At 35.2% G+C, this 24638-nt stretch overlaps 2 protein-coding genes across 46 annotated transcripts in view; one reads left to right on the top strand and one right to left on the bottom strand.

Annotated features, from left to right (window-relative positions):
• FUBP1 (far upstream element binding protein 1) overlaps positions 1-23651 on the top strand; it is a 34220-nt gene extending 10569 nt beyond the window's left edge. For 4 of the 41 annotated variants that reach the window (XM_082686643.1, XM_082686662.1, XM_082686630.1 and 1 more), the window contains 14 exons: positions 625-787; positions 883-981; positions 1114-1215; positions 1424-1526; positions 1616-1716; positions 2091-2232; positions 2882-3042; positions 6111-6262; positions 6354-6433; positions 9708-9836; positions 11548-11622; positions 18251-18310; positions 18391-18536; positions 20136-23651. In XM_082686643.1, the coding sequence (XP_082542769.1) occupies positions 625-787; positions 883-981; positions 1114-1215; positions 1424-1526; positions 1616-1716; positions 2091-2232; positions 2882-3042; positions 6111-6262; positions 6354-6433; positions 9708-9836; positions 11548-11622; positions 18251-18310; positions 18391-18536; positions 20136-20174 (1552 nt within the window). In that variant the 3' untranslated portion in view covers positions 20175-23651. Of the gene's footprint in view, positions 1-624; positions 788-882; positions 982-1113; positions 1216-1423; positions 1527-1615; positions 1717-2090; positions 2233-2881; positions 3043-6110; positions 6263-6353; positions 6434-9707; positions 9846-11547; positions 11623-18250; positions 18311-18390; positions 18537-18912 lie in introns of all 41 variants that reach the window. The other 37 variants (XM_082686650.1, XM_082686634.1, XM_082686635.1 and 34 more) reach the window with 18 other exon arrangements.
• The window catches only part of NEXN (nexilin F-actin binding protein), a 57359-nt gene continuing 51739 nt past the window's right edge, over positions 19019-24638 (bottom strand). For all 5 annotated transcript variants that reach the window (XM_082686625.1, XM_082686627.1, XM_082686626.1 and 2 more), the window contains one exon: positions 19019-24612. In XM_082686625.1, the coding sequence (XP_082542751.1) occupies positions 24599-24612 (14 nt within the window). In that variant the 3' untranslated portion in view covers positions 19019-24598. The remainder of the gene's footprint in view (positions 24613-24638) is intronic.

The following is a 24638-nucleotide window of genomic DNA, read 5'->3' as shown; positions in this document are numbered from 1 at the left end:
TACATTTTAGTTCAGATATCTTATCAGTAGTCTTTTATGTCTGCTTTGCATGAAATAGCTTATCTTTATGTCTCCCTTATCCTGTTTTAATTTTATTTGTAGCACTTAACCAAACATGCTGTTTTAGTTATTTAATCAAGGTAAGCTGTACCAGAAGGGACCCTTGTGCATTTCATTCAGTGTTGTAATTCTATTATCTAGTATAGTACTTGGTATATGGTTAACATTTCTTAAGTATTTTTGAATGGATAAATAAATTTTTAATGTGTGAGTGAACAAAGTGGTGTTTTAAAATTGGAAATACATCATTCAGTTATTGGCAGAGTAGCTTAATTCTTAGATGACTTTCAAAGTAAAGTGGAAAAAAAAGTAGAGTGCTACTTCTTGGACATTTAGGACTGTTCTAAAAAATACTGCAAATTGTATACCTAGAAAATTTATTGTGTTATCATTCTTTGTCCCTGATGGCATTTTCTCTTAATTAAAATTGTTAAATTAGCTTTAAGCCACCTAAACCTGAATTGGGATGGGGGAAGTACGTGATTATATTATTTTGTGTTTCTGTATTTGGATAAGTTTTTGAGTATTCCTTAACTTATTGTTTGACTCCTAATTTGTTAACAGATCAGCAAAACGATTATTGGACCAGATTGTTGAAAAAGGAAGACCAGCCCCTGGCTTCCACCATGGTGATGGACCAGGAAATGCAGTTCAAGAAATCATGATTCCAGCTAGCAAGGCAGGATTAGTTATTGGAAAGGGGGGAGAAACTATTAAACAACTTCAGGTATTGGTCTGTAAAGTGATTAGTTTTCATCTGTTTTGAAGCCAGTTCGTTTCCATTTCCCTTTTGTTAATACATATGATTTCTGTGATTAATAGGAGCGGGCTGGAGTTAAAATGGTTATGATTCAAGATGGACCTCAGAACACTGGTGCTGACAAACCTCTTAGGATTACAGGAGACCCATACAAAGTACAGGTAAACTTGTTTATAATTTATATAGAAGGATTTGGGAACAGAATGGGCAAAACACATAGGAATATAATTACAATGTTTTGAGACCTGCCTTGTAAATTGGGTGTTTTGTTTTGTGTTTTGTTTGTACTTCAGCAAGCCAAGGAAATGGTGTTAGAGTTAATCCGTGATCAAGGTGGTTTCAGAGAAGTTCGAAATGAGTATGGGTCAAGAATAGGAGGAAATGAAGGGATAGATGTAAGTAAAAATACCCATTTGGAGATGGTTGTATACTGATTCATAAATACATGTGTTTTTCCTGTTCTGTGTTACATAGCCTTCTTTAACATTGGATTTCTGCCCTCCCTCCCCATAACTTACACCTTAGAGTACAGAATATAAATCTTGTTACCCTATTAATTTTCAGGGAATAGCTTTCCTTAATACTTAGTTTTCTTTGTATAAGGTCCCCATTCCAAGATTTGCTGTTGGTATTGTAATAGGAAGAAATGGAGAGATGATTAAAAAAATACAAAATGATGCTGGTGTTCGAATTCAGTTTAAGCCAGGTGAGTACATTTTTCATTATCTGTGTTATTAGCAGTTACTTTTTTGACATGCATTGTTGCTAACTCAAACCATTTTGTTTGTTTTGAAGATGATGGAACAACACCTGATAGAATAGCACAAATAACAGGACCTCCAGACCGATGTCAGCATGCTGCAGAAATTATTACAGACCTTCTTCGAAGTGTTCAGGTTTGACAGATGTTAATATTTTCATTGTTTTGTTTTCATTTAAAAAATACTTTTCTTCAAGTCTGAAAGGGTCCCCCCTCCCATTTAGTTTTATATAAGAATTTGTCTGATGATACTTTGTTAATAACTAAGAAGTTTAAGTTGCTTTGAGGTAGACATCTTAGAGCAGGAAGATAGCTATGTAAGTGGATTGTCTTGCTTATCACAGTATTAAAATAGTGGGTATTACTTGTTGACTGGCAGTCATATCATCTCCCAGCCTCTTTAAACTTCTGGTTTAGGAAAATGAAGGTTGAGGAAGATAGACATGGAATGACTTTATCATGGAAAGAAGAGTATGCTTCTATGTTGACTTTGTTTCTTTCCTTCTCTAGGCTGGTAATCCTGGTGGACCTGGACCTGGTGGTCGAGGAAGAGGTAGAGGTCAAGGCAACTGGAACATGGGACCACCTGGTGGACTACAGGAATTTAATTTCATTGTACCAACTGGAAAAACTGGATTAATAATAGGAAAAGGCAATGTATTATAAATTCTTAATGTTTTGATATATAGGAAAAACTTAACACATGACCTGATTTTTCTGGACGCTATTTCTGATGTACACCAGTAGCAGTGATTTTTCCTTGGCTGTATCTTACATTGATTTGTAATGAAAACATAAAGGATGGGCTTTATATATAAAATTAAAATGTGATATGAATCACTTTGGCTACTAGAGAAGGGACCAACAGTTTTAATTATTAGCGTAAGAAACTTTTGACTGAAAAAGTGGTTTGGATATTTGTGTCATTTGCTTTTTCCTAACTCACATCTTCTTAAAATTTAGGATTTTTTAGTAAGTGTTTTGGTTTATGTTACTTGTAAAAGCAATTTATTTGAAACAAATATTTTGATAAGTTAGTTTCTGTTATAATTCATTTTATTGTTGGGTATAGACATACTAATTTAGGTCTTAAAAACTTGAATGTGTTTTAGGAGAAGCATGATATACCTTATAGAACTTGATTTACAAGTGTAGAATAAATGGAAAATCTAAAAGAATATTGGCAGATGGGATACTGCTCAAAACTTTTTTATGGCTCTCTTAATTGTGACCATTTTCATTTAGGTAGTTCCTTTTGTATCCTTTGGATCTTTAGAGAAATTATTGTGTTTTGATTTTAGGAGGTGAAACCATAAAAAGCATAAGCCAACAGTCTGGTGCAAGAATAGAACTTCAGAGAAATCCTCCACCTAATGCAGATCCTAATATGAAATTATTTACAATTCGTGGCACTCCACAGCAAATAGACTATGCGCGGCAACTTATAGAAGAAAAGATTGGTGTGAGTGTGATTTAAACTTCCAATTTCTAGGGGTGCATGCCTGGCTCAGTTGGTAGAGCATGTGAATCTTGATTATCTAGGTAGTGAGTTCAGGCCCCCACATTGGGCAGAGAGCTTACTTAAAAAATAAATAGGGACGCCTGATTCAGTCAGTTGGGCATCTGCCTTCGGCTGGGGTCGTGATCCTGGGGTGTCCCAGGTTTGAGCCCCACATTGGGCTCCCTGCTCAGCGGGGAGCCTGCTCCTCTCTATCCCTGACCCTGCTTGTGTGCTTAGTCTCTAATGAATAAATAAAATCTTTTTTTAAAAATTGTTCAAAAAAACCAAATACAGGGGCGCCTGGGTGGCTCAGTGGGTTAAGCCACTGCCTTCGGCTCAGGTCATGATCTCAGGGTCCTGGGATCGAGTCCCACATCGGGCTCTCTGCTCAGCGGGGAGCCTGCTTCTCTCTCTCTCTCTCTCTCTCTCTCTCTCTGCCAGCCTCTCTACCTACCTGTGATCTCTCTCTGTCAAATGAATAAATAAAAATCTTAAAAAAAAAAAAACCAAATACATAAATAGATAACTAACTTCAGTTTATGCATAGACCCTCTTAGTTAAATAAGACATTAGTTCACATGTTCTTATAACTACTATATAGAAAAATGCCAATTTCTAGTCTATGTTTCGTTATATAATGGGTACATGTAACATAGAGAAGACTCTCGAGCAGTGAAAAATAACCCAATTAAATATACATTTATAAGGGTTTAGAAACTTGTATTTGGGTGTGGATAAGTAGAAAATGGATGATGTTACTTGCAGATATGATGTTAGGGTTGGAGGGTTAAAGTATATACTTGAAGGACATAGTTAATGGGAATTCAGTATTTAATAAGGGTTTACTTTACTCAACCCTTGTGAGGCAGATATGAATTATATGCATCCCCCACTTTAGAGTAGAAATTTACAAATCCAACTCTTAGACTGACAGTGACTTTTAGGAAGTTTTAAAATATATACTACTTGAATGTTTTCCACCTCTACACATACCACACAGCTCTGAGTCAGAATGTCTGGAACAGGGCCCAGCATCTAATTTTAGAAGGGTGTTCCAGGTGATTCAGACACATGGCCAAATTTGCAAATTTTTTCCTTTAGAACTAGAACAGTTTCCTGGTGGTAGTACAAAAAATGCATAGTCTTAAATGTGCTTGCTTATAAATGAGGAGCTAGTGTTTTCTTGCATTCTTTTACTATAGAGCGTAAGGGAGCATCTTAAGTTACTAATAACAATTAGAATTTCTTAGGAAAATTCTTGATGTTTGCTGCACTGTGGATGGAATACAAATAGATGGAAGACAAATAGATCTAATAGACAAATACAGGAAGACAAATAGATGTATAAAAGATGCTTAAAGAATGTCTTATAAGGGGGCGCCTGGGTGGCTCAGTTGGTTGGACGACTGCCTTCGGTTCAGGTCATGATCCTGGAGTCCCGGAATCAAGTCCCGCATCGGGCTCCCAGCTCTTTGGGGAGTCTGCTTCTCCCTCTGACCTTCTCCTCGCTCATGTTCTCTCTCACTGTCTCTCTCTCTCAAATAAATAAATAAAATCTTTAAAAAAAAAAAAAGAAAGAAAGAATGTCTTATAGGGGTTCCTGGCTGGTTCAGTCAGTAGAGCATGCAGCTGTTGATCTGTAGAGATTACTTAAAAAGAACATAGAAAGAATGTATTCTAAAAATACATACAAACATTTTAAGTTCTGTGGTATGGACAGTAAGTGTTTAAAAACGTGAAGAAAATAATTCCAGACTTGGTAGTGGCAGAGATTGATGCTAGAAAAATGGACACGTCTTGGTTTTAGGTTTTATGATTCCTAACATGCATGGATCAAGGTTTCTAATAGCTTGATGGTCGAAAAGATCGGTTGTTACCGAGAAGCAGTCTAGTATGGTGGTTAAGAGCATGAGACTCTGAAGTCATGTTGTTAGGGTTCAGAATACTCAGAGTCATTTACTAACTTTGTGACCTTGGAGTAAGCTATTTATACTCTTGTTTGCCTCCCGTTTGTTCATCTATATAAAGGAGAATAATAGTAGCTGCTTTACAGGGTTGTAGGGATGAGTGTCTGGCACATAGCCCTGTAAAAATAACTTTTTCAATAATCCATTTTTGCTTTTTGGAAAGGATTGTTTATGGATAACAGAAGTGAGTGATAATGACAAGAGGTAGAGACTTAAAAGATTAAAATAAAAAGGATTTTAAAAGTCACAAAGTTTAGCTTCATTATTTTGTAGTGAGAAAATAGACAACCAAATGTGATTTAAGCAGTTGCTCCAAAATGTTATTATCCGTATTAACTGCACGAAAACTGTGTTTAGGATAGTTAAATGAAGGCTAGTGGTCTTTACAAGTTGGATTATGAACAGGAAAATCAACTAAGCATTATTAACTATGTGGTATGATATAAATATGAAGATCCAGGGGCGCCTGGGTGGCTCAGTGAGTTAAAGCTCTGCCTTCGGCTCAGGTCATGATCTCTGGGTCCTGGGATTGAACCACGCATCGGGCTCTCTGCTCAGCGGGGAACCTGCTTCCCCCTCTCTCTTCCTGCTGTTCTGCCTACGTTTGATCTCTCTCTCTCTCTCTCTGTCAAATAAATAAAATGTTTTTTTTTTAAAGTAGATGTAGAACAGATACAGAAAAAGAAAAGCTAGAGACAACATATTTCCATGACTGAAATGGTAAAGGAGTGGTAAAAGAAGTATAAAAAGGAAAGCAAAATAACAGAAGGGAATAGTCTGAAAGGAATAGAATGGAAGGTAAAGGAGACATTTCAGTTCTTTGCTGATGCGTTGATTGTAATGAATTTACATGTGTCAGTGTGGTAAAGAGTTTAAGCAACATGAATGAGGAAATGAAGGAAAATCTAAAAAAAATCTAAAATATGTTGCTTGGGGCTGTATAAAAGGGTAGAAATGGAAGGTTAATTTAGCCTTTGACTTGTTCAGCCATTATTACCATTTTTCTGATTTTTTTTTTCTTTCTTTACTTATTTTTTTTTACATCTTTTTGCTTTTTTATAGGGTCCAGTAAATCCTTTAGGGCCACCTGTACCCCATGGGCCCCATGGTGTCCCAGGCCCCCATGGACCTCCTGGGCCTCCAGGGCCTGGAACTCCAATGGGACCATACAACCCTGCACCTTATAATCCAGGACCACCCGGTCCTGCTCCACAGTAAGTATTGAGTTTGGTTCTGGAGTTCCCCCCACCCAAAGATTGTAGCTTTTGATAAATTGCGTTTTTATATTGATTTCTTTCTTTTCAGTGGTCCTCCAGCTCCTTATGCTCCCCAGGGGTGGGGAAATGCATATCCACATTGGCAGCAACAGGCCCCTCCTGATCCAGGTAAAAGACATTTATTATTCATGTGTAATCTGTATTATCATTCCTGTTATCCTCCTAGATTTTCTAATGTCATTTCTACATTGTGTGCATTTTCTGCACTGACTCTTTCTGCGGGAGTCTTAGTTTCTGGTTTTACCATGGTGTATAAGATTGGTGTGTATATGGTTTGTTTTCAGTGAATTTTTTTCTACCTGAATTTGGCTTTCTGCCCTTTCAAAGTGATAAGAACAGAGTGTTAAAAGCCAGAAGCTACAGGAAGAAATACAATGTCTTAGTTTTAAATACCAGTGCCATCAAAATGTGTAATGTGTTAATTGCGACATTATCCATGAAAGAATAGTGTACGTTTATTTATGGAATTATCTGAGTGTCTAAATGGAGCATTTAATACTTGAGTATTAAACTTTGAAGTTCTCAAATATAAAAAGCCGTTTTCATATTCCTGATATGGTAACTTCACATATTAGTAAAAATCAGGGCTGTGTTTAATGTCTGCATGTTAGAACTCAAAAATACATTAAGTTATGTTTTCTCTGTTCAGATCTGGATTTTATATATAAAATTCTATCTTGTTACTGCATTTGCCATCCTCTAGTTTTCCTTTCATGATGGTCAAAGGGGCATTCATCAAAATCAGTTAATACTTATTTATGATCCTTCTTTCTCACCTACTACCTATCTTTTAGGCCTCTTTCACTGGAGTAGTTTCAAGGAAGGTACTGAATTATGGATTCCTTTCCACACTAGTGTATTTATTTTTTAAAAGAACCTAAATAATTGATTTAAACGCAGTTGTTTTAGTGAATTTGATTAAACATTCTTGTTGTTTAAATGTGGCCCTATATTGTAACATACTTTAATTTCATAGGAAGTGTGCTCTTTGGAATATGATTGCACAGCATGACAATAAGCAAATAACCACAACTACACTCATTCAAGAAACAACTTGAGTGTGCTAGGATGTGGGTATGCAAAGATTAGTTTATGTTCTATAGCAGAAAAGTGCACTCTAAATGTTAGCAATGCTGTGATGGACTGAGAGAGAGTTAAATATTTAGTGTATAATAGTATAAACATCTTTTAAGAATGTAAAGACTTTACATTCCCTCTTGTAAGCCAACTGGATGCTGTGATTAGACAGAAAAATCACATAATTTAAGAGATTCAAGAGTTTGAGCGAGTTAAGGGGTGAATTTATATTGGGGAACTTGGATTTGTAGGATTGCACCTTATGAGCACTGTTTGGATCAGTAACATGATTGAGAAGAGTGTTGGGAATTAGTAGTAGTCTCTATCATGGTCTTGATTTCACACTGGGAGTAGTAGTGAAGTCACCACATTAAGAATTGGTTGATGAATATGGCTTACAGCATTGCCTTTGGAAAATGAAGTAACCCACTTAGCTAAAAGATGGTAGCTAGGGTTAGATACTTGCTTATATTAGATTTTGCATTATGTAAAAACCAAAATAATTTACTTAGATGAAATTTCTGGTGAACTTACTAACATTCTGGTATTTAAATGTGGCCATGACAAAGTTCATATTTTCTGAACTAAATCTTTTTCTATTAAAAAGAAATGGGCTATTGGGGCACCTGATTGGCTCAGTGCTTTAAGCCTCTGCCTTCGGCTCCGGTCATGATCTCAGAGTCCTGAGATCAAGCCATGCATCAGGCTTTCTGCTCAGCGGGGAGCCTGCTTCCCCCCCCCCCCCCTGTCTGCCTCTCTGCCTACTTGTGATCTGTTAAATAAATAACTAAATCTTTTTTTTTTTAATGGGCTATTAAGAATTTATGTAGAAGTTAAGAACTTAGATTTCAGAGTGAGACAGACCCATATAAGTCCTAAGGCTACACCTTTAATAATTGTGTGATAGTAAGCAAGTTTTTTAATCCCTCTGTATCTTTTTTTCTTACCTTTAAAATGATAAATGAAGGATAATCATATTGAATGAATAATAAAATCTCTGTGTATGTATTAGTTATGTCTAACTGTTGGACTGGTTCTGTTACACCCTCTACACATTCAGGAGTTCAAGTATCGTTTTCTGAAGTCTGTTTTGTCTTAGTTTCTCTGGCTAGAGATGGTGTCAAATGAAATACTTGTATTAGTATATAGGTAATGACACAATTAAGATAAAAACGTGCAACTTAGAAAAGCAATACATTTATTACTTGAGGAAGGTTTGGAGGGTGGATAATGCCTTAAAATTGTATTACCTTAGTCATTGTATCACTAGAAATCCTTGCTCCTTTTTTCTCAAACTTTATTAAACAGCTGAGACTTGATACCCATTTGGGATAAAGGCTACACAGATTTCATATAGATACAGACTTTGGCTAAGGAAATTACATTTTCCTTGATAATATAAACTTAAAGATGTATCTGTAGTGTCATACCATATTCTTCATATAAAAGACAGAGTCAAGAAGAGATTTCTGTTTCTGACTGAGAGATCTCAAACTGTACTGCATGAGTTTGATTTTTATGAAGGATGAAATGAGGAAGCATAACATGGTCAAAGGCCAGATAATGAACATGGCAACCTTTGAAAAGTACAAGCAGTTTACTGTGACCAGAACTTGAGTGTTGGAAAAATATTGACAAATGGGGGCAGATAGGGCTAGAATGGGAAGGACAAGCCAAGGCGTTAGATCATTAAAGAAACTGGGTGGTGATAACGTTGCACTTAAAAACTTTGACAACCCTAAAGACTCTGGAATTAATGAAGAATTTCAAGTAGAGCAGTAATATCAAGTGTATGTTTTAGGATAATTATTGTAAAATATGATGAGATGAAATATGGCTAATCTGTTTATTTTTTTAAGACTTTTATGTTGGCTCTACATCCAAAACAAGACAGGACAGAATTCATAGTTCTCAGATAATTGTTTCTTGTACACATTAGTTCCTAGAAATCCTTTGTTTTAGTCATTTGCCATGTAGAACTGCTATCTTGAGGCAAAACCAGTTTAGGAAAAAACCAAGGCAGCAGGATGGTTTGAGGCAAAGCATCAAATTTAGAGACAAAAGATGTTTATTCTTATCCTAATTCTGCCACTCAGCTAATTTTCTAGGAACATCACTTAATGTCTGTACCTCGCTTGCTGTAATTAAAGCTTATGAATGTTAATTAATAGAATTGAAAACTTCCCATTTACTATTTATTTTTTGTTAGCCATTTAATTTGGGGGTCTACTAAAGAGTGTGTATGTGTGTGAGAGAGAGAGATCACAGACTTCAGATGCAAACGTTGAACTTGTGTTTATTCTAGCTAAGGCAGGAACAGATCCAAATTCAGCAGCTTGGGCTGCCTATTATGCTCACTATTATCAACAGCAAGCACAGCCACCACCTGCAGCTCCTGCTGGTGCACCAACTACAACCCAAACCAATGGACAAGGTAACTATGGTAATTAAAGAATTTATTTTGTATGTAGAAGTAGAAACTTGTGTTTGGAATTATATATGAAGTACACCAATGTATTATAAAACCTAAAATTTTACAATATTTAATTATAGCTTCAGTGAGCAGACTTTCCGTTTTTGAAAATAAGTTTGAAATAATTGCAAACTTTCGTAAAAGTTTAAGTTGTAAGATACATTACAGAACACCCAGGTAACCTAGCTGTTAATATTTTATCCCCACCTCCCATTTGTCCCATTTTCCTGTCATATGTGTCCATATCCATTACCAGTAGTTTTTCAGGACCATTTTAAGATCAGGCTGTACACATCATGTCCCCGTAACCTTAAGTACCCTTTCTGCATTACTCCAAAAATACATTACCATCATACAGCGCTCTTAAACAGTCTTTCAGCATTGATACATCATTACTGTCCCAATGCAGAACCCTTACTCAGATTTCACCAGTTGTCCCCTCAGTTTCTCTTTTCTGATCCAGGATCCTAATGATGATAGATCAACATAGGTTCCTTCAACTTTTTCTCAAAATAATAACGTCATGCTCTTGAGGTCCTATTTGGGAGTTGGCAGTACCTCAGAAATAATCCTGTGCACTTAGGCATTATATCATGGGGTCACATAATGTTGGCCCGCTTCATTCCTGGAGATGGTAACCATAGTCACTTCATCATGTTGGTGTTCACCAGGTTTCTATACCATAAAATTGCATTTTTCTCTTTGAAAGTAAAAATTGTTGGAGAATTTATGCTGAGATTATAGGAGTATTCTATTCCTAACAGCAGCTTTTATGATAAAATTCCTGATTCAGCTACAACTATGATGATAGTTTTTTTTACATCATTTATTTTATATTTATATATCTTAGTTGGTATTGTACTGTAGGGAAGAAGTATTTTTTCTGTTTATACCAGTATGGCCTCCTGTTTTATTCAACATGTCGTGTTTTAAACTGTCTATACTATTTGATTATCACATTGCCCTAGCTTTGGCCAATCAGGAGTACCTTCAAGATGGCTCCTATATTCTTTTGACATGTCATTCTTTAAGCACATCCTTAAACTTTCTTGCGCAATAAGATTCTTATTTTGTGCTTCCTGGGCTCAAGCTTCTAGAATTAGCCATTTTTTCAAGGAGCCCTGATTCCGTTTAATAAATACCATCATCCAAGAAACCAAACTCAGTGTGTTCATTGCTACCAAGGTGTCATTGCTTCTAAATCCTTTCAACATAAAATGCTAGGAAATTTTATGCATGTATATCTGTATACAAAGTCATGAAACAACATAAATATTTATACATGTATATATTTCTAAGACTGTCGTATCCCCTGCAATTCCATTATAACACTTCAGGGTTCTTTGTAGCTTTTTCCCTTTCCATGCTTATAAATTGTGAAAGACCTTATATATTCAGTGTGTTTCCTTATTTCACGAATGAATTAAATGCTCAGTGTGACTATTCTTCCATTGTATATAGACAGATTTTCTCTGTTGACTGTCTCTATACCTCCTGCTTCCTGTGTCTTTGGCAGGAGCAAGAATCCCACTACCACACAGCTCCCTCAGTCACTATGGCAGGCTGCTCCCAATTTCTCCACTCAAGGAACAGAAGGAAAGGGCCAAGAATGTCTTTGGAAACCCTTAATCTTGCTATATTTTTATTTTTGTTTTTGTTTTTCTTAAACAAGGAGATCAGCAGAATCCAGCTCCAGCTGGACAGGTTGATTATACCAAGGCTTGGGAAGAGTATTACAAGAAAATGGGTATGTTCTACATTTCTTTTTTATACATTTAATTAAATTGAAATGGATACATTTAGTAAATACCACATAGAAGGATGAAGATTCCAATAAAATGATGTTTGAATTTTTTTTTATTACTGAGACTTATATTTAACTTTTAAAATCTTGAAGTGGAGAATAGTTGAATGCATTCTAAAATCACTGAACTTTTAGGTATATTGGGATTGTTACAAATAATTCTTAAGTTTGTGATCCACATAACAAGGAAGTCTTTTTATTTCTAAATGCATTTGTCAGCCACTTAATAATTGAAACTAAAAATTGCTCCATTGGCACACATAACACTGGATATTACTTGGCTTTTGTCAAAGATAGTTACATATATTAGAAGCCTAACTGGCATAGGTTAAATTCTGGAGTGCCAAGCAAAAAAAAGGGTTGCATGTGGTCTTTTCTGCTGCAAAGTAAAACTGACAGTGACCTACTACATTAAGTACTTAAATAACATTTGCATATATGAAAAAGGAAAAACCCACACAGAAAAGCCATTTCCATTCAGTAACTGTAGAGGATATACTACATACCAGACATAACGATAGGGCTGAGAATGTGATTATGGGCATAATAGCTAGGAGCCCCTGCCCTTCTAGTTATATTCTCATGGAGGATACAATTGTTAATCAAGTACTTTGCCAAGTATATTACTACGAACTGTTACGAATGAAAAGAACTATATTTCCACTAACACATCATGTGTATAGCTACTGAGTGGTAGCAGCAGATGTTAAACTCCCAAGAGGGCATAAATCCCAAGTCTGTCTCCCAAATTTGCTTTTTCCTGGGACCACTTGGAACCTGGGAATTATTACTGTTAACCTTTGAATAACAATGTAAGTTTGAACTTAATGGGACTACCTATAAGCAGATTTTTTTTTTCACAGTACTGTAAATGAATTTTCTTCATGATTTTCTTTGGGTTTTTGTTCTGTTTTTTGACTTAGTCTGTTGTAGAATACAGTATGTAATACTTAAACATGCAAAATATGTGTTAATTGACTGTGCTATCTGTAAGACCTTTGGTCAACAGAAGGCTATTAGTAGTTCAGTTTGGGGGAAATCATAGTTACATTTGGGTTTTCAACAGTACAGGGGTCGGTACCCATAATCCCTAAGTTGTTCAAGGGTCAGCTGTATTTCTGAACAAATAGTTTTTGCTTTTAGAAGCCTGTGGTGTTATTAATCTAAAATTAACACATGTGTGCCACAGCCACTTGTCATAAAAGAAAGTTAAACAGACTTACCCATCTTTCACTGGTATAGAACAGATCTAAAGATGGTAGAATTTTCTCATAAGATACAGTCTATTTGAGATTCTCAATGTAAATTTCAATGTTTTCTTTGCCCATGGATATTTTGTCATCCTCCACAGAAAGAAGAAATTCCAGAAGGGTAGTTATATTAATCTTTTTGTGTAGGATACATTTACCTGGTGATAAGAATGTTCTACACAGCTTGATAATCTGTTTAAAGAAAGAAAAATTGTTTTTCCTCCCAAACAGTATATTCTATTTAGGGTGATCATATAATTTATTGTTCAGATATGGATAGTTTGAGAATAACTGAGGATGCTATTCTGTCAGAACTTATGGTCACCCTAAGTTTTATGAAATAGTGTCATCATTTTAAAGATTTGAACATTTGTAATTGCTGCAGTTGAAGATCATTGGATCTGGGGCACCTGGGTGGCTCAGTGGGTTAAAGCCTCTGCCTTCGGCTCAGGATGATCCCAGGGTCCTGGGATCGAGCCCCACATCTGGCTCTCTGCTCAGCAGGGAGTCTGCTTCCCACTCTTTCTGTCTCTGCCTGCCTCTCTACCTACTTGTGATCTCTGTCTGTCAAATAAAAAAATAAAGATCATTGGATCTGACTTGAATTTTCACAGTGGTTAATATGCCAGAGATGTTCTCTATGTTAATATTAAAAATGAGTAAAAATAGGCCTGTTTTTGGACTAGAGAATTATTGGGGAATTAGTGCAACTTGTGTTTTTGTGTATTTTATCATTCATTTGCAGCATAGCCATTAATTACTGTTTAACTTTTTTATACTTGCCCAAAGTGAGGGGTGTGTGTTGAATGTTATTTTTTCCTTTAAAAGTTCTTTTGTTAAATGACTGGTTGCTTTACTCTCATTTCTCCTAGGTGCATTACTGGTCCTTAGGATACTTTTAGAACAACCACACATAAGTGACCTTAGATTAGTTTTTAAGATTGATCTTTATGTATGTATGTATCTGTGTATGTTTTTAAAGTAATCTGTATACCAATGTGGAACTTGAACACACAACCCTGAGATCTAGTCACATGCTTTACTGAAACAGTTTTCAAAATTTTTATATTTTACTTTTTTATTAAGATTTTTATGTTTATTTCAGAGAGAGAGCTTGTGAGCAAGGAGAGAGACAAAGGGGGAGAGAAGCAGACTCCATTCCAAGCGTGGGCCCAATGCAGGGCTTGACCCCACCACCCTTAGATCATGACCTGAGCCAAAATCAAGAGTCAGGTGCTTAAGTGACTGAGCCTGCCAGATGCCCTCAAAATTTTAAATGAAAGGGAAGAAAGTAATAAAATATTAGGGAGATAAAAATCTTTGTCTCCAAATCCAACTCCCTTGTTTTGAGAGGCCAAGTTGAACTCTTCCAGTGGCAGAGCTGGGATTTTCTAGGACTTCGGACATTTTCCAATTCCCAATCCAGTGTCTTCTTTACCAAACTGGACAGGCTGTACCAGCTTTTGAAGGCAAATTTCAGCTGCTTCTCTTTATTATTATTTTTTTTTTTTTTTTTAAGATTTTGTTTATTTAGCAGACAGATTAGGCCAGGGGATGGGGGGAGCAGGCTCCCCGCCAAGCAGAGAGCCCGTTGAGGGGCTTGATCCCAGGACCCTGGGATCATGACCTGAGCCGAAGGCAGAGGCTTAACCAACTGAGCCACCAGGTGCCCCTCAGCTACTTCTCTCTCTCTTTTTTAAAAAGATTTTATTTATTTATTTCACAGACAGAGATCACAAGTAGGCAGAGAGGCAAGCAGACAGAAAGGGGGAAGCAGGCTCCCTGCTGAGCAGAGAGCCCAATGGTGGGGCTCTATCCCAGGACTCAGGGGATCATGACCTGAGCTGAAGGCAGAGGCTTTAATTTAACCCACTGAGCCACCCAGGGGCCCCCTCAGCTGCTTTTCTTAACACGAAATACTAATACTATAAATTTGTCAGTTTGCTTATAAGTAAATAAGCTTCTTGAAACAGGAGTTAAGTTTTTAAATCTGAATTTCCTAGGATTTTTTTTTAAGATTTTATTTGTTTGACAGAGAGAGATCACAAGTAGGTAGAGAGGCAGGCGGGGCGGGGGGGATGCAGGCTCCCTGCTAAGCAGAGAGCCCAATGTGAGGCTCAATGCTAGGACCCTGAGATCATGACCTGAGTTGAAGGTGGAGGCCCAACCCACTGAGCCACCAAGGTGCCCCTGAATTTCCTAGGATTAACACCATCAGAATTTAGGAGAGAAAGTCATAAAGATGAGATTATAGGGGGCACCTGGGTGGCTCAGTGGATTAAGCCGCTGCCTTTGGCTCAGGTCATGATCTCAGGGTCCTGGGATCGAGTCCCACATCGGGCTCTCTGCTCAGCAGGGAGCCTGCTTCCCTCTCTCTCTCTCTCTCTGGCTGCCTCTCTGTCTACTTGTGATTTCTCTCTGTCAAATAAATAAATAAATAAATCTTTAAAAAAAAAAAAAGATGAGATTATAGAGAGTTTATGAAGGAAATTTTAAGTCTTAATAAGGAATGGCAGCCAACATGGAAGAGTGGGTATTTTTGAAGCTAGAATGAAGGAAACTTTTGTAATAAGTAAACACCCTAAGGAGATGAAACAGGATTTCAAAGTAGAGACTGGCAGTAACCCTTTGGAAGAGGGATAGTGAAGGCATTTTTGGAAAAACTGAGAGTTGAGGAAGGCCCTTAAAATGTTAAATATTGATATGGTAGACTGTCACTTTTGGTGTGTGGTACCTTAATGGGTGAAGGCCCAGGGGGATGGGTGGTGGAGGGTGAGTGGTAGGGAAAAAGTGGTTGTGGGAAAGATGCAGGTGTTTAGAGAGATAATTTAGAGTGTTGGGCTCTAATAATAGAATGTTATATGTGAACTCTAGGCCAAGTCTCGTTTCTTGAGTAAAATGAAAGTAAAACCAGGGCACCTGGATGGCTCAGTGGGCTAATCCTCTGCCTTCAGCTCAGGTCATGATATCAAGGTCCTGGGATCAAGCCCCACATCTAGGCTCTCTGCTCAGCAGGGAGCCTGCTCCGCCCCCACCCTCCCTCCCCCGCCTGCCTCTCTGCCTAATTGTGATCTCTCTCTGTCAAATAAATTAAAAATCTTTTTTTAAAAAAATGAAAGTAAAAGCTCTTACATATTGTAAACCTATATGTAAATATTAAGTAATGTTCTAAAGCATAAACTAAAACTATCTGTCCTCAAAACAGTTTTTGAACCTAAGGATAAAGGGAGCAAGTTAAGGACATTCGTAAAAGGGGCAGAGAGGCACAAAAGGCTAGGAGATAGCCAAGTCTGAAATAGATAGGAAGAGTTCTTCGGTTACTTTTGGCAGGGCAGAATGAATCACATTTGTCCCTCAGATTGGAGGCATGAGTTGAGTTTTTCTTTGTACACCTTCAAGATTGGAGTGTGATGTGCTTATGACTTACCAAGTGTTTGTTTTCCTTAGGGTCTTAACATGTTTACCTTTCACTTTGCACAGAAATACTTGAGTTGAGGAGAGGGTAGGGAACATTTGAGTTTGATGAATGTTCTTAATGCGTCTTCCTGTTTCTACCATCTTACATTATTTTGCCTCTAAAATGAGTATCTTGACAGTGATCAGTTCCTTTTTGTAAACCCAAAGTAAAAATTATTGGTGTCTTAACCAAGTTTGGCCTTAAATCAGCAGGTTTTCAGGTGTATAGTTTGTAAGAGACATTGTGTAGTTTTATTACTGTTGATAATCTGGGGTATTTGGCAGTTGTCATTGAAACCTGTTTCAGATTTGCTTTAATTTAGTGTCTCCTTATAGGATCAGAATGTTAAACTCAATTCCTCTTTGAAAAGAATTAGGAAAAGCAAAAATAAGAATTTTGTTTGTATTACATGGGATTCTCTGCTGTTGCCTGTATTTATAGAAGGGAGGTTTTTCTTGGGTTTTTAAAGTTACTCATAAATGTTGAAATTCTATTCACTTAATTGCTTCTATTCAGCCAGTTTTGTGATGCTGATAGACACTAATTTCTGCAACTACATAAAGTTAACCTTGTTGGCAATTTCCAGCAAAACATAAAAACAGCTTTCTCTGTGTCTGTGCTTCAGTATTTTTTGCCTAGCCATAATTCATCAGGTCAAGTAATTACAAGCTAGATAAAATTCTCAAAGGAGCTAAATAAGAAAACACGTGTTCTTTCTCACCACCTTTTTATTTCAAAAATTTTATACCTTCAGAAAACTGCAAAGTAGTACAGCAAACACCCATATTTATATTTTTTACTCACATTCAACACTTCTTAAAAGCTTACCATATGTACATTGTGTCTGTGTGTACATACGTATTTATTGTGCCTAAGCCTTTACAAAGTAAGTTGCAGACTGAAATTATTTCAATAATATCATCAAAGTACACACCATATTTAAATTTCCTTGATTGTTAGGAAAGGGTCTTTTGTTGCTGTGTGTCTGATTATTTTAAGTTTTTTTTTAATCCAGAGCCAATTTCAGTTTTGTGAATATTGTTAAGTCTCTTTAGTCTGTAAATTCAGAAATTACACTACCTAGAAAAAGCTGCTCATGAAAGCTGTGGGGTTTATGTTTCATTGGTCTTGTTGCTTTGAGCCTCTTCAGGAATTGTTCTTAATGTTCTTTGTCAGGTTACTTTTAATATAATTTTGTTGTGATTTGAATACATTGTATTGCAACTCTTAACATCTTATTAAAAGGTATCTTGAAGATTAGTCTTGGTACATACAGTTTATAGGTAACTAATCAGGAAACAAAAATCTTGACAAGATCTTAAAAAAATAAAATATTTAATAGCTTTTAGGTGGGTTTTTTTGTTCTCAAAAATGTTCTTTTTCTCCATCAAGGATTTACATTTTATTTAAAACCTATAGTGTAACATCCAAATGAATAAGACAAAAAAATAAAGGTCTTTTGCATCTCTGTGCCCAGCATCAGTACCAGGGTACCATAGATTACTTACTTGAAGTACTTTCCAAACTCATTTTAGAACATTAATTTTCAAATTTTGCATTGACTCAAGATATTTAAATCTTCTCCTTTCCTAGTTAAAACTATGTGGATAGTTTTGATTTTGTTTTTTATTGATAGTGATACTCTAGAACTAAAAGTTAATGATTAATATAAGTCAAAAAGAAACAGCATTCTGATTTTTTTTGAATTGCAAGAATCGTTTTCTTATGACTATTTAAAATAAAATAGGACACTAATGAATATATAAAATAAAACAGGAGCAATTCTGACCCTCTGTGCTTGTCTTTATAACCTGTACTTACAGTGGATATAATTTTGTATTAAAATTTAGGGGGTTTTTTTTAGGTCAACAAGGGCAGACACAAGATTATTCAAAAGCTTGGGAGGAATATTACAAGAAGCAAGGTATTGTTTTTATTAGAAATGAGATTCTTTTGGGCTTTTAATTGTGGTTACAGCAACAAAGTTGTTCTGTTTTCTCAAAGGTCAAGCGGTTCCTGCTCCTACTGGTGCTCCACCAGGTGGTCAGCCAGATTATAGTGCAGCCTGGGCTGAGTACTATAGACAACAAGCAGCCTACTATGCCCAGACAAGTCCCCAGGGAATGCCACAGCATCCTCCAGCACCTCAGGTATACTAAACTTGCTAATGTATTGATTTCTGATCCAATCATGTTTTCTGCATGTTTGCTGTTATGTCTGGGATTATGTTTGCCTTTTTAATTTTTATCTGGCATAGCATAACTAAATGAAGTACCTTGGTGTATTGTTTGGGTTTTTGTTTGTTTTTTATAAATGCTTTCTGGCATCTGAGTGCTGAATATTTCTATAATGCCTTTGATTTTAAAAATAAATTTTTTTCCCCCAGGGATTTGCAAATCATGCAAGAAGCCACCACCATTTATATTAACCAGTTTTTCTTTCTTAAAGGATTCACTCCTGAGTTAGCTCCATTTAAAGGATTTTCTTTAACTTTTTGTGTATTTCTTATGTATCTCTTCTGCACAGGGCCAATAATAAGAAGTGGACAATACAGTATTTGCTTCATTGTGTGGGGGAAAAAAACCTTTGTTAAATATATGGATGCAGACGACTTGATGAAGATCTTAATTTGTTTTGGTTTAAAATAGTGTTTTTTTTTTTTTTGAAAATGTACAAAATATCTATCACTACTGATAGGAGGTTAATATTTCTGTGTAGAAATGAAAATTGGTTTGTTTTTAGTATTTAGTGTAGATGTACACATTCCAGCAAATGTATTTGCAACTATTATGTGGTCAATGCTTTGTGATATAAATGTACTTTTTCAATGTATACTTTCACTTTTAAAATGCCTGTTTTGTGCTTTACAATAAATGATATGAAACCTCCTGTGTCGGTAAGTTGGATATGTGGGTATTTAAAGGATTCATAATTTCTTAGCAATGATAAATTAAGATACATATACACAAATATATAAGCTTTCCCCATGAAATATTAATTGAGTTTTTAAACACTGGCATGTTTTTTCCCCCTTGCAGTATAGTAGTAGATTGGAGGATCTTTTCCATTTATTGTATTTGGCTGTTTCAGCACAAGTAATCCTGATATCTTCATTTTTTTTTCCTTCTGTTTGATTAAAACCTGCATGTGTGTACAATGATCTTTTGGCATACTTCCATTGAATTAACAGTGAAATTTCCTTTTATACATGACCACTGTTTCAGATCTGTACTGCTGCTATAACAGTTAACCTTTCTGTTCTTAATTTAATAATTACTTGATTTCCAAGACTGTTTCAGCATAACTAATTTTAAACAGTTTTCGGATAGTGAGTATGAGTAGTCGAATGAGAAGTTTTTTCATGTAAAGAAACTTTCAATGTATACAATATTAGTGTGTTTCTTTTTAAATTTAGGATAGAAAAGTGAATAGTATGCAAAAAGTATAGCTACAGTGCATCTGCCATTGAAACATTATTGGGGTATGGAAATGTTCAAGCTTTTTTCCTTTTTTTTTTTTTCTTTTTGCAGTATAGATAAGCTTTGTTTTGTAAATGCACAAGTCCAATCATTGAATCAACTTGATTTTTTATGTACTTGAAATCACTTTATTACTCTATAACACTCATGCTGAAGTTCTGCTATTTTGTTGAAATCCATTGTTTACTCTTTGCATATTTGTTGGCTCTTTGCATATTAATATATTAGACTACATGCAAATACAGTCTGTCTTGCCATTGTCTGTTGAAGTGCAGGTTTGATCCAGCCAGTATAGAACTAGCTCTGTAGGGGTGAGGAGGACTGTGCTGTGTATCATCCTTGATTGTGTTCCTTCAAGGAGCATTGCACTGTAAGTACATCAGAATGACAAATTGATGAACTGCAACAGTATCTTTTTGTCAATGTTCCACATAATGTAAATGCCATACTTTGTGTGAATATTATGTTGGAATACAGTGCTGATATCTTGGAAAACCATAACTGCTTCTTAATTTAACATAGAATAATACATAGGTCTGTATTTTTTTTTTAAGTGAGCTTAATGGGTAAGTATTTTTGATATGCTTTAGCTATAGCTAAAGAAAACTGATCATTAAAATTGAATAGTATTACTCATTGGTGCTCCTAAAAATATTGTTTTTCAGTGTACAGTATGCATATCTTCTATATTAATATGAAAGACTTGAAATGTATCAGACAGAAGTGGTTTTCAGTTTGCAAATATTAAGCAATGTAGCAGTTTAACACCATTTCATAAGTATATATTAATTCTTTCATTGGTGGGGAGCACCAGTTCTGAATATTAAGAGAGATGTACAAGGACATAAATGTTGAGATTACTTACAGGGTAGAAGATAGTAGTTCAGTTCATTATAGATATTTTGAAATGTTTTTGATTGTTTCATAGAATCTGGAGTGACTTCCCTTGCCCTTATTTAGATACGGATATGTAGTTCTAGTTTCAAGTTTAATAGTAAAGGAGTTAGTTATGTGTTATCTTTAAGAGTAGGGTTATTGACATGAACAATTTCAGTATTTTGCATGATACTGTTTTATAGATGACCTTTTAGGAAAGTGGTGCATTTATTAATTAAACTGAAGAAATAGTTCAGTTGGATTCAGTTTCATAACTCACAAATTGGAGGCTGTTGATTTTGATTCATTTAAGGTTTAAAATCTTTATTAATTGCAAACAGTGCAATTATTTATACTTCACAGTGCCTTCCCAGACCTTCCACCTTAGGTTCTGCTGCAAAAAGCAACAGGTAAGCACAACCTAAGGACATATATAAATAAATATTTCAGTACATTAATGTTGTCCCTGTGAGGTTTTTGTGGTTGTGTAATTCAAAAGCAATCTGCTACTGCTTCCCCAAAATGTATTTTGTTATTTATGCTACCATTTCAGTGGAAAGTCTGTAAGTTGTTCAAACAACTGTTTACATTTCTGGGTAATGGTTTTTGGGGTTTTTTTGTGGTTTTGTTTTTGGGTTTTTTTGGTTTTAATGAAAAAAAAAAATGATGAGTAGATTGCTGCTGTAATTGAACTACATCCAAACCTTTTGTAATCTTTTCCCAACTATAGAAGGATTGTTAAAATTAAGAAAGCAATTACATAGTTTTCTAGATTTAGGAAATCACTTGATTAGAAACTTCAACAGCCTTCACAGTCTTTTCCTGATTGACAGGACATTTTCTTTGCCCTCCAAAGCTATGGAGTCTTTCTTTTTGTCTTATTCTTGAAGTATAATAATTCAGTAAGGACATTATGGGTCAGAGTTTTATTATATGACTTTTTTTTTTTTTAAGGCAATTCAGTTTTCATAATTTTTATATACACTGAAAAAAGGAAAAATTTATAAGGAATACTGGCAGTATGTTTTTGTTAAGGCATGTGCATCAGTGAAATGTTAACTGTATAGCAAATAACCTTTCATAATCTGTATAGCAACCAGTATTTTTCTGATTTATAATATTTTAATAACTGACGCTGCATTTATTTTAATTTTTGCCAGTTTAAAATGTTTGTGTTCTTAAAATGATTTTAACTGGTACATATTTTGAGTTAAGATGAATGTATTTAAAGCAGCATCATATCAGTTTTGTTTATTCAATTTCTAAAATGTGCTGATCCTTTTAAAAACTCCTGCTTATCTCTGCAACAAAGAAAAATATTCAAAAATACTGCCTTCATTTTCACACACAGTGCTGAAGATGCTGCAAGCACCAAATCATAGCTCATAAAATCAGGTCCTGAGATAGTTACCCATAAAGAGGAATCCTTTGAGTGTATGCCATTGGTGAGCCGATGAGCATGGACCATAGAAGGGCTCAATGTAGAAGGTAAAATTGGCAAATCATAATTGAAAAATATGAAATGTATTCCCATACATAATATGGTATAGGGTGTAATGTACCTGCTTTTGATCACTTTTCATTTTAAAGTGCTATTCGCTTGATCTTAAATGTTCCATGAACTGTTAAATTTTGTAAGTTATGTAGTTACTGCACCACATTTATGTGTGTGTATGTATTGTTTTAATAGATGATAGGTATGTTAAGAATGGTAATATAAAGGAGCTCTTTGAAACTAAAGAGCCTGTCAAGTTTTGGTTAGTCGTAGTTTGCATTTTTATAAAATATAGATGAATGCTAATAGATTTGGGGGCATTGTTTCTATCTCGATAGTTTTTTTATTCATTACCATAAGCCTTCACTGATACTGCATTTTTTTAAAATGGCGCTAATCTTAACCATGAAATAAATGGAAAGCAGAAAAGGTGAGCCAGTTGACTTGAATGCAATGGATGTTAGGAGTGGTAGAAACAATGTTTAGATTGAAATTGAACTGATTTATTTTACTTAGCACTTAAAAACTTGACAATGTGTTTCGTTTTTAAAAGATATTTTAGTGTGGTGAAATGTAGAATTCTTATGGTTTCATGTTTCTTTCAGAAATGAAAAGTATACTTTTACTTTTAATTAATGAAAATGGTTTTAATACTAAAACTAGAGATTTAATACTAGTTGTTTATAAACATTATAAAATATTTCCTTAGTCAAGCACCTTGGTAGTTAATTCATAAGGGTGGGTTTGGGTAGGAGTAGCAGAGTACCTTAAGAGGGAAATAGGAATATATGCAGAAGTGATAACATTTGTTTGAATACTCTGCCAGGAGAACCAGCTCTACCTGCAGACATCTGTTGTCTAGAATAAGGATGTAGAAATGATCAATGAGGATGTCTTTTTATTTTCTGAAAATTCTGCCTCATTTTAAAATGTATTTTAACAATACCTAAAGATAATTTTGACTCTGAAAATAACCTTGTTTTTTGTTTAGTCACTTGAGTTTTCTTGCCACAGTATAAATTTCTGAGGGATTTTTTAAACTGGTGCTTTTAAGAAGCAAATCCCAAGGTTTTATTTTCTTCAATGATAGCCCTATAGAAACTCTGAAATGTATTTGCGCATATATATATATTTTTTCTTATGCATGCTCGATGCATTTTCGTCCTGAGAAAAGTGTTCTCTACAGAAACTACCCGTGTGTAAAAAGAAGATTGGCTTAAAATGGCTACTGTGATGGGAACAGTGTCTTAGGGAGATGCAGCTTGGACTTGAGGTAAATTGAATACTTTACAAACTGTGGTTTAGAGTTTGCTTTAATGACATTGTATGTAAAAGGGCACATGATTGCTGTAATTTTGTATTGATTATGGTTTCCTCAATAAAAAAAATAAATGTACATTGATCAATATTATAAAGGAGTGTTTTGTTTCTTTTCTAAAATATTGAAAGACTCTTTTTTAATACAGAAGTTACTTTATTGAGTTTACATTGTAAAATAAAATTGTCTTCCAGAAAACTAAAATATAAAACAACTTGGTAATAGAACATGGTAGTTAATTATTTACAAACTCAAAGAACAGATTTTAAAATTGAAGACTGCCATTTTTTTTCCCTCTTAGATCTTGAAACTGTCCATATGTTAAAAGTGTTTTCTCCTGCATAAACTACTGATACAAAGTTTTCTCACTAAAATATAGTTTGTCAGGCAAGGTCACAACATAAATTTGCTTTGTAAGCTTGAATATGTATTACACACATTTGAAAAGTACATGTTAATATTTGTTCTCAACACTCAGAACTCTATATAGGTAGTGGTTTCCATTAAATTCTCTCTGACAATTGTTTCTTGAAAGTCTTAGTTTTGTTCTCCATGCTCCCCCTTTCCCTTGAAAGGAATGGTACTCCTTCCCCTTATCTGCTTCAGAAAGACTTTGAAACTACAGCAAGGGAATGATGTATTAAGGAAAACTCAAATTGATGGGTTACAAATACATTAAGTCTCTGTTATTTCGGACTAACTTTAGGTATAAATAGCTCATAAAAGACATTCTTTCATGCAAAATAATATAATTTTTAAAATATTATTACTGTAAACTTAGAATAATTGAATAAAATTTCCACTTTGCCCCATTAGATACAAATTAACTTCTGCATTTAATAAGGTGATGAATCTGGTGATGATTTGGAAAGGAAGAAAGTATTCTTTAGATGAGCTTGTGTTTTGAAGACTATTATGAAAAGGAATAAAAAGTCAACATAGTGGCACTTCTGGTTTCCATTTTGGCCCCGCCACAGAAAACATGATGTAGTAAGAAAGGGGGAGGAGGAGGAGAAAGAAAGTTCCAGGGAGAGGGAAGGGGAGCTAGTAGTCGTCCGCTAAAAAAGAGAAGAAGAAAAGTGAT

This window comes from Mustela nivalis (genome assembly GCF_964662115.1).
Source record: "Mustela nivalis genome assembly, chromosome: 10".
NCBI lineage: Eukaryota > Metazoa > Chordata > Mammalia > Carnivora > Mustelidae > Mustela > Mustela nivalis.
The sequence above is the reverse complement of the archived record's forward strand: the minus strand, read 5'-3'. Positions and strand labels throughout refer to the sequence as shown.